The sequence below is a fragment of the Tachysurus vachellii genome, chromosome 10, assembly GCF_030014155.1.
Source record: "Tachysurus vachellii isolate PV-2020 chromosome 10, HZAU_Pvac_v1, whole genome shotgun sequence".
NCBI lineage: Eukaryota > Metazoa > Chordata > Actinopteri > Siluriformes > Bagridae > Tachysurus > Tachysurus vachellii.
The window spans coordinates 10,520,223-10,537,804 of NC_083469.1; the positions used below are offsets into that span (position 1 = coordinate 10,520,223).

The 17,582-nt window shown below is 37.2% G+C and overlaps 2 protein-coding genes across 4 annotated transcripts; both read left to right on the forward strand.

The window, feature by feature from the left end:
- The first annotated feature begins 2,541 nt into the window (after positions 1–2,541).
- On the forward strand, positions 2,542–4,865 carry olfm4.2 (olfactomedin 4, tandem duplicate 2). Its single transcript, XM_060879049.1, has 5 exons — positions 2,542–2,614; positions 2,710–2,877; positions 2,982–3,194; positions 3,340–3,484; positions 3,932–4,865. Exons 1-5 carry the CDS (start codon positions 2,558–2,560, stop codon positions 4,729–4,731), a joined length of 1,383 nt encoding a protein of 460 aa, XP_060735032.1. The 5' UTR covers positions 2,542–2,557; the 3' UTR covers positions 4,732–4,865.
- A 1,356-nt stretch (positions 4,866–6,221) lies between these two features.
- On the forward strand, positions 6,222–17,223 carry rps6kl1 (ribosomal protein S6 kinase-like 1). 3 transcript variants are annotated; one of them, XM_060879911.1, is made up of 12 exons: positions 6,222–6,340; positions 7,765–7,867; positions 8,149–8,499; positions 9,804–9,928; positions 10,824–10,916; positions 11,736–11,783; positions 12,546–12,678; positions 14,104–15,330; positions 15,466–15,555; positions 16,222–16,304; positions 16,417–16,512; positions 16,604–17,223. In XM_060879911.1, exons 3-12 carry the CDS (start codon positions 8,364–8,366, stop codon positions 16,712–16,714), a joined length of 2,142 nt encoding a protein of 713 aa, XP_060735894.1. In that variant the 5' UTR covers positions 6,222–6,340; positions 7,765–7,867; positions 8,149–8,363; the 3' UTR covers positions 16,715–17,223. The 3 variants fall into 3 exon arrangements, with proteins under 3 accessions (XP_060735894.1, XP_060735895.1, XP_060735896.1); XM_060879912.1 differs by lacking the exon at positions 6,222–6,340 and having other exon boundaries at positions 7,660–7,867; positions 8,149–8,220; positions 8,302–8,499; XM_060879913.1 differs by lacking the exon at positions 6,222–6,340 and having other exon boundaries at positions 7,660–7,867; positions 16,429–16,512.
- Positions 17,224–17,582: the final 359 nt, after the last annotated feature.

The window sequence follows — 17,582 nt, forward strand, 5'->3', positions numbered from 1 at the left end:
TAAATTGGGGACATGGAAGATTTTAATATCGCCACATATACATTAGAGCTTAGTGGAATTCTGTTCTTCACACATCCCATCTTAGGAGGTTGGGGTCAGAGCACAGGGGCAGGTATGATACAGCACCCCTGGAGCAGCGAAGGTTAAGGGCCTTGCTTAGGGGCCCAACAGTGGCAGAGCTGGGGCTTGAACCCTGATCTGCTGATCAACAACCCAGAGCCTTAACCACTTGAGCCACCACTGCCCTGATATATACACTATATATTTTATATAAGCATAAAAATGTACCCCTTATGCGTATTCAGATAATGAAATAAATCATACATAAAAACTAAGAAAATATTATTATAATAGAAAAAATAATAGAAAATAATATTGAGACCAATCTCTGTAGATTTATCATGTGGCACTGTCATATCGTCACACGTCACGGCCTACAAACATAGCCGCCCTGGACTCACACTCCAAGCAAACACCTGCACTCCCACGTTGTTTAGTGAGTATGATCTGTTAGCACTGTATGAAAACACCTTTGTTTCAATTCATTATTTGCAAGGTGTTATTTTGGTTCTTTAGTGTCATGACTTTTACCAAGCCTGACTTACTGTCCATGTTTATCTGGCGTTTGGACATTTTTAATATAGTTTCTGATCTCTGCCTCGATTTTAACCTAAATTTTTTTTATCCAGATGTTTTTGATTCTACTTTCTGCCTAATGTCTGTTGCAGTGTTGGCAGCATTCTTTAATGTCTGTACATATGTTCAGTTTCCTGTTGTATTTTATGAATGAAAATATAAATCATTAAATGTCTTTATTTTATATGTGATTCATTATTGGCTTCAGATGAATCAATGCAATACAGTTATAAAAAATCCCATCTTGCTAACAGTAAACTCTAAAACCTAACTAGCCAGCTTGTTGTTGCTTGGGTAGCTTTTGTTCCCTGCAACTTGGTAAGCAGCTTCTTCAAAGTTAATAAGAAGTATGTAGATATTTTCTATCAGGTACAGTTTTATATAGCTCTAAATATAGGAATTTATACATCTGTCTGTTAAAAACTGTTTCAGTAACTCTGGACCTGTTATTGGTACAATTTTTGCAGTAACCATTCTTGTAAATTACAGACAAAGACAATGTTTTATTATTCTTTGGTAAAAGCTTCCTATATACTTTAAAAATATTATATTGCTGTTCGATTTTGACTTATCGCAGACAGTTGCTTATAAACCGATCTTCATTTGGTTCACTAATTATAAATAAATAAGACCTCAGTACATAATTACAGCTTTCCAGCTCTTTTTGATGTATCAGATTATATATCTGTTCAAATGTCTAGTTTTACTTGAATTTATACTACAGTTGTATTTTTTATGTAGTTTTTTTGTGTTTCATGTTATACTACATACATGTATTGATGAATAAACTCAGTAGGCTAGTGTCCTGAATGAATGAGTGAATGAATTTTGCTTTTCTTCTCATATGAAAATGTCATAAAGATTTATAGGTTATTGATGTCAGTGGCAAGATTGGCTCCAATGGGTTACTGAGAAAGGTCCTTAGCCCTATCTGCTCAAACAGCTCTGAATCATGCTCACCCTGTGCTCTGTTCCCAGCTTTACAACACGCTGAGATAAGCGAAGGATTGAATTCTAATGTGTTTAATTGTATATATGAAAAAACATAAAGGCTCCTTCTTAAAGAAAGTACACAAACTATGCTTTTTAGTGGTATTAATGGTACTATAACTGCATTAAGTTTAAATATAACTAATTGCTTTAACTTGACATATCATAAAAGCCCCTACTGTATGTTGTATCTTTACTGCATGTTGTTTTTTTAATAAACAAGAAAATTAGCTAGCAAAAAAAATAATAAAATTATATATATATTTATATTATTAAGACTATTTAAATGCTCTGACCTGATATTTCAGTGATTGTTTCACTTTGACCAACAATGTACTGAAAACTTAACTGGCTACTATGATAGTTAATGAAATGTAGGTGAAATGTATTTTTATACTTATTTTATCTGAATCAGTAACTCGATCAGACTTGTATAGAAAATAATCATGTATACAGTATTTACAATCATTACATCAGCTTAGGTACTTTATGCCCCTGTTACAACACAGGAACAGAAGTGTTTATGTTGAAAATGTTCCCAAGCAATATCTGTTAAGGGCTAGTTTTCCAAAAGTGCTGTAAAATTCAGATCACCATACTGTAATTAGTGGTAACTGAAAATACTCTTTAACTGTGATAATAAGATTTTATTTTACCAGGTGCAACCTGCAATATATTTTCTCAGATCATCACCATATAATTTAACTTCTTTGGAACGCCAACAAATAATCTGCTATTGCCTCATTAGTTTGTAATATCTAAAACAAATATGGATGTTTAAACAAGTTGTCTTTCAGATGTCATTTCAAAATCAACTGACAATAACCATGGGAATGAGAAAAGATGTTCAGGATGTCTACCGGATTCCTTCATATATAAAAGACAATGATTTGGAAGTAAGGCTGTAGTCACTCAACTAAGAAAGCCTGACATGATGCATCACATTCTTCTGCTCCTCTTTTTGGCCGGCTCAACATATGGTTGGCTGGTTGGTAGTTTCTTTAGAGCCAATTCTTGAAAAATTTCTCAGACTCAAACAAGCAGATTCTATAATATTATATTATTCTCTCTTCTTTTTTGCAGCCGGTGGAGCAGTGGGGTTCTGGAAATGTAACAGGCACTGTGGGAGAATTCGGACAATGTATCTGCAACATATTCCTTCCTGACACTATGTTCCCAGCAGACCGTGTGGATATTGTGCAGATAACGTCTAATAAGCTGACCACAGATGTGGAGGTCCATATTAACAAGGTACATTACTGTACATTCTACATGATGAAGCATACCTTGTTTTTGTAATTTTATGGAAAAAAAAACAGTGATTATCCTGCAAAATGTTCTTGTTCTCTTCTTAGGTGATTTATATAAAAGCCCAGCTGGTTATTCTTCTCTCTGAGCTCACCAACTTGACCACCCGTGTGGAGATCTTGGAAAGTGGGCCTGACAAGTACATCAAACTGGAGTTTGACCTCCTGAGGGTTGAGCTGCGTGAGTTTGAATCGCTGGTCACACACCTGAAAGCATCTCTTAACTCCACCTCACCAGTCTTTGATATTCTTTACCATGAGGTAAGTGTATATTAATTCAAATCTCAGTGATACATCAGTTTGTATTATTGATTATGAGTGACTATATGTTTATATCTCAGGACGTCTTACCTGGATTAGTGCTGAATGCAGGCAGTTTTGACTTTCTTATATATATTTCTTAAAGATCCACAATATGAGCCTGACTGTAGACCAGCTGGAAAGCTATGATAAGAGCAACTTAGAAGTGATCCGCCTCGAGTTTATCAAGCTTCAGAAGAAGCTGGAGAAATGCAGAGATGAACAAGATGACTTCTCCAATGCAGCAATCGGTATAGTTCTTATACTTTGTTGCACTAAAATATTTAAGATACTATGTGATGCTACATGAGTCTAAGTTAAGAAATTATTTCTAAAGAAAAAATTCCACAGATATAACCAAACAGTTTCAGTGTGCATGAATATATGACAAAATGCATAAGTAGGTACAGTTAATAAAGGCAATAATGGCTTCAATCATGTATTAACAATCAAACATTCATCTGAAAGTTACAGCATCAAGTATAGATAAATAGCTGTAATTTATTCACATTTGTTTCTGTGTATTTATATTCCCAAATTGTTACATATGCCACAAGTATTTCTAGAAGGAAGTTGTTTTTAGCTTTAACATCTTTAATATTGAACGTGCAATAGATGTACCAGGTTTTGCTTGTAATTTCCACATATTAATAATTAATAATAATTATTCTCACCCCTGAGCTGGTTTATCTTTTCAGGTTCCTGCAAGCATGGCGGTATCCTAAAACTCAGCAAGCCTGTAGTTAGCCAGCTGAATGCTGATCTGAGTGGAAGCTACTTATATGGAGGATGGGGAAAAGACTCTAACCCCGTGCCTGGTTATGAAAATATGTACTGGTACTCTGCTTTCTCTAACACACTGCTGAGTAGAATTTATGTTTATTCGGACTACTACAAATTGATCATGAGACAAGCAATGAAAACACATCAGCTTCATACTAATCGTGACTGGAGAGGTCTAGGTAATAACTACATTGTGCGTGGTAACACCCTGTATTATCAGTTCAGAGATCCTTTCAGCATGGGTAAATACAACATGACCAGTCAGACCGCAGTGTACAGGGTGGTACCAAACGCCAGTAACAGATTCTCCTACCAATATTCTGACAGTCAAAACTTAGACTTTGCCGCCGATGAGAATGGATTGTGGGTGACGTACGCTACAGAGGAAACAAAGGGTCGACTGGTGCTAGGCAAAATAGATGAAGCATCATTTGCTCTAGCAGAGGTTTGGGAAACCAGCATTTTCAAACAGTCCGTCACAAATGCCTTCATGATATGTGGCGTTCTTTACGCTACACGGTCAATAGATGCTCAAACAGAAGAGATCTTTTATACTTTCAACACACGCACGAAACAGGATAGCTATGTTAGCATTCATTTTGAAAAGTTCCAGGATTTCTATGTCAACTTGGACTATAACCCTAGAGATCAGAAACTCTACATGTTCAACAATGGCTACTATGTCTCTTATAATGTGAAGTTTAAGAGTACCTAAGAGTCAGACCAAACTGTCAGACAAAATATACTTGAAAATCTGCAGGTGTGATCTTAATTCTCTGTTTAATGAATTATATGAACATGTACACTTTTCTGTTTTGGGGAATGAATAAAAATTAATTAATGCATTTACTCAGATGCCTTTTCGCAAGTTATATTGTTATGTTTGGTTTGGGTGAATGTGTGAATGGGTGTGTGAGTGAATGCATGTCATCCTAAACAAAATAAAGATAAAGAAATGAATGAATCATTTGTAAAGAGTTTATTGGCTCACAGCAAAGAGAGAATCCAATCAATATAAAAATCCAACCAAATTATGTGTGAGTTTCACACATAGAGGCAAGAGTAATATTTTATAAAATATTAATAATAAATAATATAAAATCAAATTAAATAAATACATATCATTTATCTAATATTATATATTACTATATATTGTTTTCATTTTTATTTTACATTTTTATTCTTTATATTATTTTTTTTTTGATTATTTATTTTTATTGAAATGAACATTTTTTTTAGAAGGACTAACAATTTCTCCTGAAGTAATGATTTAAATGTTGTTTATACCTCCTTGAAGATACAGTGGCTGTGGTTGATTATGCTGTAGATATGGAGTGGATCATGAAGTGATGTGATACCCTTTCAAACTAGTTCCATTCTGGCAACCTGAGCCCCCTGAGCCCCTCTGTAGCAGCATCACCTCCCCTCCTGTCTCTGTTGTCTAGCTTTTGGACCCAGCTGCTCTCTGCAAATACACTAATTACCCATGAGCTGCTGCACCTCCTTCACAGTCTATAGAATTACATGACTCTGATTTTATTACTCAAGATTCAAAATTGTATATTTTGTCACATATACAGTATACACTTTTCAGTGAAATAAAAATATGACCTTCTCCTCTTTAGAATGTGCATATAAATGACTAAATAAAAAATAAGAGATGAAATAAATAAGACACCATTAAATATTATAGACTATACACTTATTGGCCATTTTAATGGGTGCATCTTTACCTGAATAGCAATACCTGTTCATTCATGAAATGACCTACACTGCCCATTTATACCTTAAGGTTGGACATGTATTCTGAGATGCTTTTCTTCTCGCCATGGTAGTATAGAGAGGTTACCACAGTCTTCCTTTAAACCCGAATGAGTCTGACCATTTAACTCATGTCTGCTGCTGACTGGATGATTTTTGGTTAATGCAGCATTTTTTTCTTCTTTGCATCCTTGTAAACTCTAGTACCGACAGTCACTGACCTCTCTTTTTCCCCCATTCCTGTTTTATTTTAATGTGAACTGAAACTCTTCTGCCAGACTGATCCACTGATTGGATAACTGCATGCATGACCTGTCAGGGGTAGAGGTGTTCCTAAAACAGTGACCTGTGAGTGCACAGTATGTTTAGTGTGTGAACAATAGTCAGGGATGGGGCGTTGTTATAAATATACAACAGAGGCACTAGTGACATCATTAGCAGCCAATAGGAAGCTTTGCGCGCGCGCTTCCTCTCCTCCAGTCGGTGCTGTCTGCGCGAGCCTCCGCTACACACGGGCCCGACACTGCGGAGGCGCGCGCGCGGCAAGGAAACCTTTACATTAGGTAAAAGCGCAATATAGTACATTTTAACTTGCATCTGCTGCGTTTACAATTGTGCATATATTTTGACACCACGGATATGTATAGTGAAGCTTATACTGTACATGCTATGCATATAGCCTTAGAATGAAGGAGATTGCAAAGAAATGTTGTTTACTTCTAAGGAATAATCATGTGAAACGTTTGTGGGCAGTTTTAGTGTAAGGTGTTTTTAGTATGATGTCTGTGATGGCTGACTGATGGTGTGTGGATGATGCGACGTGGTGAGTGTGTGGACAGTGTTGGTCACCGAAGCTGCATTGCGGTCCATCCCTTTCCCATCAGCCCCGTGCTCGTTTACTCTTCTGTTATCCAGCTTGCCTTGCCTGATTATTTATGCAATATTTCATATCCAGTCCAACAGACCTCATTCCAAACTTATCTATGGTTGCATTCCAAATGGCTCCCTGAGATGCACAGCATGGAGGGAAAATAATGCCTTATGCACCTTATTTAGTGCATTATTTACAGTATCCTCTACAGAAACATTAGGAATGCAGCCTGGGCTATGACTCGAAATCTGTTACCATGCTCAGCTTTATAAGCCACAGTATCTGTTTTTTTTTTTTTTTTTTTTTTTTTTATGGGAACCCTATAAAAAAACCCAGCTCGAGCTCGCGTCTACAAATTCTCACGTGGATAAGACGAGCATGCAAAAGGTAAACGTGTCAAGGGATAATTTCTCACAGGGAGCCAAATGGAAAACACTCCACAGTTTGCTTGTTATAAATAAAAGCTAATTGGTTACTGAAATTTACTAACTATAAATCAAATCAAATATACATACATATACATACAGGGTATGACATGCATTGACATGAACAATGAATAATTATTATAACTATAATTTATAATAACTAAATACCTAAATTAGTCTTCCAGGTGTATACAGTTTTTTCCACCTTAAATTTAAATCCATGAATTCAAACTTTATATTACTGAGTAAATTTAAAATCTCCTCCCTGAGCTGTATATCACTTCTGCTTTTTTTTTTTTTTTTAACTGGAAATCCAGCTTAATAGTGTTTTAATAATTAATGTCTTTTGTTTTGCTATCAGCTAATTGTCTGTGTCTGGAGAAAAACACACTACATAACTGTCAGAAAATGGCTGTTCACCGACACCACTTTTTATTAGTTTCCAATAAATGACACTTATTACAGTACTGCTTGTATTTGGTTTCAGTGTAGTTGATCCCACCTACACGTTTTCCTTTGCGACTATTTACAGAAAATGCATTAAGACTTTGAGATGACTAGTCTAAGAGGACATGAGTCATATCATTTATTACCTTCCTTATACCACTGCTGGTTTGATTTTCACTGTGATCTGCAGTGCAGTGTGCAAATGCTGGACTCTGTTTATTATTAACCATTTTGATTTATTTAGGTGACTCAGGTAGAGACAGAGAACAGAGAGAGGAATTAAATGGCTTTGCTACATCATGGTGTCTTTTTGTGATGGCCTTAAAGTGCAAGGACGAATCATACAGGTATGCTGAAGAATTTTGGTCATCCCAATTATTTTTGATAACATCTGCTTATCATAGCAGTAGAATGGGATTGAAGTCAAATTCCAGTTGTTTTTAAAAGACGGTTACATGGCTGATTCACTTACTGCGGCTTTAAATGAAACTGATCATGATGATATATTTACCTGATATATTAGATCTGAATATCATCATTGTAAAAGTACATTTTGTATAAATAAATAAAAGAAATACAATTGCATGTATGATCTTTTTCTTTATTTATATGTGCATTATGACTTCAGAAGCAGTCATTTACACATGTTACGCCGTATAGCAGAGGGAAAAGAAAGAAGGAAGCATTCGGAGGAACTCTGGTGTGTGAGAGAAACTGATGAAAATGGTGAAGGAATGGTCACATCCCAGACATGCAGCTCATCCTTCTAATTTCGCCACAGATGTATGGTCTCTGTGGACTCTTGTTCCATCAGGACTGCAGCACAGTTAACCATAGTCAGACATGGCTAAAAGAGACTATTTGGTGGATGCGGCCAAGCAAATCCGCATGGCCCTGGACAGAGAAGTCAACGAGGACTACGAAGCTGCATTTAGTTACTATAAGAATGGTGTGGACCTGCTGCTAAATGGAGTGCAAGGTATGCTCAATTTACTGTATGTATTTAATGTCATATTATGCCTCTGTGTGGTCACTGTAGGCCGATAGATACTGTACAGGGTTTAGGTTGACATTTGAACATCGTTTCCTGTTTTTGTTCACATGAAGGCACCTGACAGCAATTTCATATCAGTATTTAAGAGCTGTACAACAACAATAAAGATAAAACCTTGAGAAATAACAGAAAAAGAAACTACAGTGTATTTTATCAGAATTGTAAGCGAATATCTGTAATCACTTATTTAGGCACCCTTTAGATTAAATAAAATAAAGCTTCAATAAAAACGTATAGATTTGCTCATGTAATTCCATTCATTTGATTGTATTTCATGGTATTTCATTTGAGTAAAAACAAAGAGTAATACCACCCTTTCCTCCATTAACTGCATTTCATTTGCAGTTTTTGTGGCTTCCCCCAAAATATTTTTATATTTTATCCACTGAAATAACTTTATGATGTAATAAGGAGGGCACAGTGGCTTTGTGGTTAGCACATTCGCCTTTGAATGGAGTTTGCATGTTCTCCCCGTGCCTTGGTGGGTTTCCTCCGGGTACTCCGGTTTCCTCCCCCGGTCCAAAGACATGCATGGTAGGTTGATTGGCATCTCTGGAAAATTGTCCGTAGTGTGTGATTGCGTGAGTGAATGAGAGTGTGTGTGTGCCCTGCGATGGGTTGGCACTCCGTCCAGGGTGTATCCTGCCTTGATGCCCGATGACGCCTGAGATAGGCACAGGCTCCCCGTGACCCAAGGTAGTTTGGATAAGAGGTAGAAATGAAATGTAATAAGGATCTCCTGAATGTATCACTTACACTGAGTCACTACTGTAAAACCAACACTGGAATATGTTTAATCTGCGTATGTATTAGAGGGCATGCATATGACATGGGACTAGAGGATAGGAATTTGCATACACAACTAAAGCTGCTTCATGATGCAGATTTGTTTAAATGTTATTTCTATGGGTTTAAATCTGCACAGTTCTTATAATATAATCAAGCTGAATAAGGACCATTGTGGTTGTACTGATAAACATTGTATTTGTGATAAGTCGTCACCATCCTTGCTGAACACAGGTCTACAATCATTTGCCCAAAATTAGCTGTATCTCTATCACAAAATCCGCAATAAACTTATCAGGAATCTTCAGATATCAGAAGTTCAACCCTGATGTAACAATCAACAAACAGTGCAACAGAATGATTTTAAAAGCAAGGAGTATGAACTCAGAAATTCATGTTTAGGATTTTAGAGACTGATTGGACTTCTCTCTTCTGTCATCCAGTGGATCCAAATAAAGAGAGACGTGAGGCTGTGAAGCGGAAAACCACTCAGTATCTGAAGAGAGCGGAGGAGATCTTTAACTCTCATCTACAGTACAACTTCAGCAATGACACCACACAATTAGGGGTATGAGACATAACATTCATCTTAAATCATCTTATTTTATGGAAAGCTGGCTGGAATTTTCCAGCTTATACAAATGATTCTTGCTCATGTTTCCTCTGTGTCTGCCCCTGAAAAAAGAAAAAGAAAAAAAGAGCCTGTTCCTGTTTTCATGAACTATTATTGTCTTCTCTGCTTCCCTCTCTAACATGTTTGTATTGCTTATTATTCAGAGATAAGCAGTGGAATAAAGCAGCTTTAGAACTTGATTACTTGACATGGTCCTAATATAATCCTGGCTGTACACTATAACAGTGATATGTGACAACATTTGCAATCCATGTCAGTTAAATGATGAAATCGTCTAACAGTCGGATTATGATTAACTGGAATTACTGCATTCTGCTTATGTAGTCCGTTTGATCCAGACTTAAGATGTGATTGCTTAAACAGAAATGGGTCTGTGGTATAATAATAACCACATGACTGAAGAAAACAGCAAATGTCTTAAGTTCTACATTTTAAAGTTCATATTTATATAAACTTTTGTCACTACAGTGTTTGTAGCTGTCCATGAATTATGTATTATCTTCTGCCATCCACTTATTGGTGGCTTTTAGAAGAGCATCATGGCATAAGGTCACACTCAGATTTAATACATTTCTTAAATTTACACAGTGTAACAGTATAAAACGTGCTTAAGGCTGTAGGATTATGGCCTTCCGACTGCTCCTCTCGTTACATTCTCTTTTTGTATTTCCTTTACTTTAAGCAGGAATGTGGTTAATCCAAAATTTACTAAACTACAGGCTTTTACTTGTTATGTAACTCCCAGACTTCCCTCACTGGCTTTGAGGTCGTACATGTACTAAAGCTGCTTTGTTTACTGAAACACTAATGGCTGTATTTTGGCCAGCAGGGTTACAGCAGCCTAAGGTTCAGGTCTATCAGATATCTGAGCTCGCCTGTAGAGGACCTGGAGATGTGTAAAGTGGTGGGGATTATCGATAAGGTAAGAAAAAGAAACATTATTCATATTGTGAGTTCCTTAAAACACCTGCTGATTTTGTGTTGTGAACTGAAACCCAAGAAATATACTGTTGTGTGTGGGTTGCATGAAGAAAACAGAAGTACAGCAGGTGTGAAACAGAGCTCTGCTTTTCTGTTTTAGTAACAATCCTGTTTCTGAATGCTTATTTTAACAACTGAATATCAAACCGAAACTAAGCTACCTCAAGTCATCACGAGTTATGCTAACATACTGTACCACTACATGCTAAGGTGAACTTCTGAGCCATGCTTGTTTTAGCTAGCTCATCGAGACACTACAAAAGCAGTAGCTTTTTCTGAGGGGATGAAACATTTTATCACAAAAAGGCTGCCAATGTTACCAGCAATGATGTTTAATCTTTAATGGTAGCATAGCTAACATTAGAGAAGGAGATACTTCTGGAGTCTTGCTAACAGTAACACAGTGGGTGTTACATTGATGTAAAGTACATAGAAGCATTAAAAAAATGTAAGGTGTTGGACTACTGATGGGAATGTTGTGTGTTTGGATCCCAGGGCCACCAAACTGTTGCTCAGCTGTATAAAGGAGATAAATACGCTCTGGATAAAAGTCTGCTAAATGCTGTATATATAAATGAAAGAACACAGAACACATTGTCTAGCTCTGTATTAGGAAATAAAATTCCACTTTAGGTGAGTAACAAAAAAACCTAATGCTGTGAAGGAAATAGCACTTGGATTCTATCATGTTTACAGTGTTTCCATCTCTCTTCTTACACTGTATCACATGCCAGTGTTTCATTTGTGCTTGTGTCTGTAGGTCCTGACTGTCCAAAACCTGATTAGCAAGGAGACATTTGTGATTAAGGTAGGTGTCTCGCCATGTCCTGATGATAGAACTCCAGCCTAGAGGAAAAATTGCTGCCCGGCAGAAGGCTGATAACACAGGGGGAAAAACTCTCACGTCTCGTCTCGGCTCATGAAGCAGGGATTGATCCAGTTAAAAGCTCTAGTGCATCTTACTCAAACCATCTCATGTTTCTAAAGCCAGAAACAAGGCTTCACAACTAGGAGAGTAAGAGACATGGCTGGGAAATAATGCTTTTATTGTACAAGCAAGGACTAAAAGATGACGGGACGTGCTGTTATAGATATATCATCAGATAGCATCCTGAACCTGATTATTGTCAGGTCTATTATTAATAGTGTTTATAATTTTGTATTAATTAATGAAAGACACGTCATCTTATGTTTAAATATTATGTTTATAGTGATGCTTATTGTTGTGGAACTAAAAACAAGGGTTTTTTTCTGTCTTGAAGTCAACTAGACAAAAATAAGGCTGAAACCTGTAGACTTTCCTCTGATGTGGAGCATCAAAACAAAAGTCCTGATTCATTTCTTATTATACAAATGACAGATTAATATCCTCCTGCGATTTGCCTTGCAGCAATGACTACCATCAGGGCTGGTGTCATTATTAATCAACACCTTCTGACCAATCAGAATTGAGAATGGTTTAATTATATTTAGTGAGTGATGTAAAAGCAATTTTGAATAGCTCTGTACTGTACTTTTTTATTTAAAAGAACACAGGCTACAGTACATATCTCATTCCTCCTTCCTCCAGAGCCTGCCTAAATCTAGCTGGGAGAATCGAGAGCGTTCTACCATCATCCCTCAGGGTGTCCCGTTCATGGTGAAGTTACTGAGGTACTACGTCAGCGAGGATTCTGTGTTCCTGCATCTAGAACATGTCCAAGGTGAGCTGGGAAAAGTTCTGTGCTAAGCCAAATACACTTTAATACATAGAGCTGGCTGTTGATTTTACAGGAACACACTGTGAAGTACCTCCAGCCTTGAAATACAGTCCGAGAGTAGGAACATACATTTAAACTAAAGTCTTAAATTTGTCATGCCCAACCATTTTGGAGATAAACAAACTAGAACAAAATATAGAGTCACATATGCAGTATTTCTAAAACTAAAAAGAATCAGTGATAATAACTTCATTAATAATAATGTGTTACAGGGCTTTTGGAGTACTTTTGTCCTTTTGCGCTTTGGTGCAAATGGTGAAAATTAGGTAGTCTATAGATTACAGGAAACACAATGTACATCAAGCATTATGAATATAAAGACAGAAAGAAGGGACATTAGCAGTAGCACTACACTATAACATAAGGTAAATAAGAAAGGTGAAAACTCTTGAACTCTTATCAGAAGTTCCCAGTATAATGTTTTCTAGTCACAGACATGGTTACATCTAGCTAACATTTGCCATATTTAATCCAAAATAGCTTTTCATGAACTATATATACTCAATACAATAGATGTAACATGATGACAAAAATAAAGAACTTCCACGAAAGAATCATACAATAATATTTGAATATGATATTTAAACAATACTAAGTTTAAGTATTAGCGCCTGTTTGGATAACTTACAACTAGCCAAAATTATGCTGTCTCATGTTTACCTTAGAATGAAGGTAATGTATTTGTAATATAATACTAATACACATAATACACTAATACACATAGTATACATAGTATACACATAGTATACTATGCACCCCGCACCCTCTGATCTACAGTACCAGCACTGCTCGACTGGTTCCAGGGTTAGAGGCAAGTATACTACAAGACTCTTCTCTGTTCTGGCACCAAGGTGGTGGAACGAACTTCCCCCAGAAGTCCGGATAGCTGAGTCACTGGCTATTTTCAAGCTGCGGTTGAAGACCTACTTATTCAGGAAACACTTCAACTAGCACTTCTTTCCTTATCTTTTGCATTTAAAAAAAAACAAAAACAACAAAAAAAAAACACCTTTGACACTTTTTCATGGTAACTCTGAACAAATGTTTTAAACTCATGGTATCTTAAGTATGTAACCTAGTGAGCCAGCATTAATGATTCAATGTTAGAGATTTAAGCAATTATGTACGTCGATCTGGATAAGGGCGTCTGCCAAATGCTGTAAATGTAAATGTGTATTAGTGTATTATGTGTATTAGTATTATATTACAAATACTGTACATTACCTTCATTCTATCATGCTTAGCAATTAGAAGTGAACTGAATTGCTGATCAGATGGAACATCACACATTTTATACTTATTATATAACAAATAGGTTTCAATAATATACAGAACATGTGAGAACGCCAATCGTTTGTCCCTGTTCAGGTGGAAGGCTCTTTTCCAAACTGCACCCGATCAGAAGTGAGTTAGCCAGAGAACATCCAGATTGCTCCACCGCCAACCAGCACAAATTCCAGCTAAAGAACAGCTACACCTCACCTGCTCTAACCCAGTTGTGCCATTTGAATGGAGAGCACCACCAGAGAACATCCATATTTGCTGAGAGGGAGAATGTGGGAAGCTTAGAAACGGACAGTGGGCTGACTTTTTGGAATGAGACTGAGCGGCAGCTCAACACCTATGGCACACACTCATACTGTGAGGAAACAGGATGCCTGCAAAATTCCCGGTCGGAAAAAGCTGAATTCCAGCAAGGGCAATCCTCTCACCCTTATGCAATAAGGACAGATTCTATTTCCAGTATTAGTACTGGTCTGCAAGATTGTCTTTTATCTCAGGAAAGCTTTCCACTTCCTGTTCATCCTTGTGTGATTGTGGATACTCGAGACCCACTCAGTGTCACAACTGATCTTTTAGGAAACGACGTCCATATTGAGCGGATCGACTCAAGCTTAGATTTTGCTCAGGAACAGTGTTTAATAGGAACCGGGTCAAATCCAGACATTCTTGGACTCAACCGTGCACCTCAGATCACACTGAGCTCTTTATTTGATGCCACACAGCCAACCCTGTGTAGCACAGTCAATATCCTTCCACAGAAAGTTCGTGTAGTTCCCAATTCCCTCCCATTATCCTCACAGAACCAAAAACAAAATGGCATTACTCACCAAAAAACAACAAATTTGGAGAGTTCCCAGTATACGGTAAGCTTAAGCTCAGGAAATTCCCAACCAGGTACAGAGTACCACAACGGAACAGGATCTACTGTGGATAACGGACTTCTAAGACCTTTCACCTTAGACTTCATGACAACAGCTCCTCAGGTGAACAATATAAGTAAAGACGTGGAAAGAGTGCCTGTGGAGATTGGAGAAGAGAACTGGGAACTCCTTAGCCCACTGTGCTCAGATAAAACACAGGATCCTTTGTTCAGGCCTCGCTCTTTCCAAGAAGAGCAGCTTATCGAAGTTGACGGATGGTGTCACTTGCCTCAGTTTAGGGCAACAAAGCAACAGCCTGTTCGATGGGGTCTTCCTGAAATAGAAGTGAGAATGTGGGGAGCACAGATCCTCTTGGCTCTCGAGAGTCTTCATGAGCAAGGCATCGTGTGCCAGGACCTCAACCCCAGAAACATTCTGCTCAATAGCAGTGGTGAGTATGCGACTCTACAGTAACGCTAACATTTGCATACGGATTTGTTTTATAGTATTTCCATGGCCTTAATTACTTAACACTGACATAAAATGCTCTGTCTGTGCAGCAAATAATGAGATGTATTCTGAATAGGAAATGTGTGCCTGACTTACTTTGGACAGTGGACTGAGGTTCAGACAGAAGTTAGTCCTAAAGCTATGGATGAAATGTACTGTGCACCAGGTGAGGACACAAAAACATAATTCCCATGGAAACTTGTTTATTTATTTTATTATTAGGGATGAATCAGTATGGGAATTACAATATTTTTCATTTATTATAAGTGCTGTGGCTGATCCTAATATGCACAAATGTATAATACAATCCATGTGTACGTACTACAAGTGTTTTTTCAGATCATATGCATTTTATGGATCAACCATTAGAACAATACAACACCACCTAACGATGCCTTCTGTCTGGTTAAAGCAGCGACGCCTAATCATTCTGATCTTCTGAAATTCAGCATATATGATACTGAATATAACTTTCAATTATTTGTCCAGTGTTTTTTTTAAACACTTTTTTATATCAATGTGTGTCCTTATTTTGTATAGTTTTTGCATATAATGTATTTTTGTATTATAAAAAGTATTTTTAGTGGTATACATAATTTCATGTATTAAGTAATAGTACAATAAGTCAGTGTTCCTGGATCATACCACGAACCTGAGCAGTATTCTCAGCATACTAAATGAATGAATGAATGAATGAACGAATGAATGAATGATACTGAGGAATAATTCCATATTACTGCAATATCTCAAAGGTGTATTATGACATTATGACTTTGGAATAACAGTCATATTGCTCAGCAGTAACTTTATGTTTTTAATCTTTTGGAAACAGAGATTGGGGGCGTATCTAAAATCACAGAGGCCTGTGATTGGTGGAGTTTGGGAGCTTTACTGTTTGAACTTCTTACTGGAATGGTAAGCATATATGACTTCACCTAAACTAAAAACCACCCTTCATATACAAACTCATATATGACTATACATTGTGTGTGAGATTGGGAAAATAAAACCTCTTCTGTAATATCAGCCCCTGTGGCAGTGTCATCCTACAGGTGTGCATCCACACACACAGCTACGTATTCCAGACCACTTGAGCACCGCAGCGGCCTCATTACTCACAGAGGTATGTCTAAAGCACGTGCTGAATGTGCGTACACTTACATGTATAACGTTGTTTAAAAAAAAGCAGTGATGTTATATGTATTTCCACACAGCTCCTTCAGTATGATGCTGGCTATCGACTGGGCTCTGGAGGTGGAGGTGTGAGTGACATTAAGTTCCACCCCTTTTTTAACTCTGTTCCTTGGCACACACTGGCCAGTTAACTGATACACCTAACACCAGTGGGTCAGGAAATTCAAAGAAAAGTCTGTACTGCCCCCTGCTGGTGTAGGACACAAGAAGCACGAGGATCTCCAAACCCTCAGCTGAACATTAAAAAAAAAGAAAAAAAAAAGGGAACTATGGAGTTTAACTAACATTTAACACACTTCTGACTGTGTATTAAACTAAACAGACATTTTTCAGTAATAATGAAAGAACCTACAGCACATGTATGGGGTTATTGTAAACATATACCTACATCTCAGGCATCAAATTATTGCTGCACCTCTGGATGGCAGATGAACTGATCTGCAATATTAACCTTACTTCTGACCATGTTTATCAAGCATGCAATGTAATATCAGTCCATTTTGAAAGTACAGATTTTAATAATTTTGACATTCATGTCAAACATTTGTGCCTCAAATGATTACTGTCTGCATTAAGAATCATTTTTATGCTCAAGAGCAACCTACATTTTTAACCAAAGCAAAAGTAATAATTAAAAAAAGAAAACCGTGTCTTGTGTTTTCTTGATCACCGTGTTTTGCAGTGTTGTCAGTTTGCATTTCAGTCAAGCGACCATACACCCATGCATGCATCAATCTTAATGTAAAAATCAAGAACTTATTTCAGCACAAGGCCCCCTACCCTACCCCCCCCCAGCATGTGCCCTAGCCCAGCAACCACATCCTGTCTTGCCACTGAAGTCATAGATGAGACATGAGGTTTATGAATTTATGGGTTTTTCCTTTCAGATTCACCAGTGTTTCGCAGAACGATTAGCCACATGCACCTACGTTTAACCGCATGCATGTCTGCTTAAAGTTGATCAAAGTCGCAAAAGAAGCAGCAACAAAATTGTTGATT

Bases quoted from the DNA above. Each gene is read 5' to 3' on its own strand.
- olfm4.2 (XM_060879049.1), top strand. From the start codon at position 2,558: ATGATGCATCACATTCTTCTGCTCCTCTTTTTGGCCGGCTCAACATAT. The intron at 2,615-2,709 runs GTTGGTAGTTTC...TCTTTTTTGCAG, and splicing joins GCTCAACATATGGTTGGCTG to CCGGTGGAGCAGTGGGGTTC. The intron at 3,485-3,931 runs GTATAGTTCTTA...TTATCTTTTCAG, and splicing joins CTTCTCCAATGCAGCAATCG to GTTCCTGCAAGCATGGCGGT.
- rps6kl1 (XM_060879911.1), top strand. From the start codon at position 8,364: ATGGCTAAAAGAGACTATTTGGTGGATGCGGCCAAGCAAATCCGCATG. The intron at 12,679-14,103 runs GTGAGCTGGGAA...GTCCCTGTTCAG, and splicing joins GCATCTAGAACATGTCCAAG to GTGGAAGGCTCTTTTCCAAA. The intron at 16,513-16,603 runs GTATGTCTAAAG...ATTTCCACACAG, and splicing joins CGGCCTCATTACTCACAGAG to CTCCTTCAGTATGATGCTGG.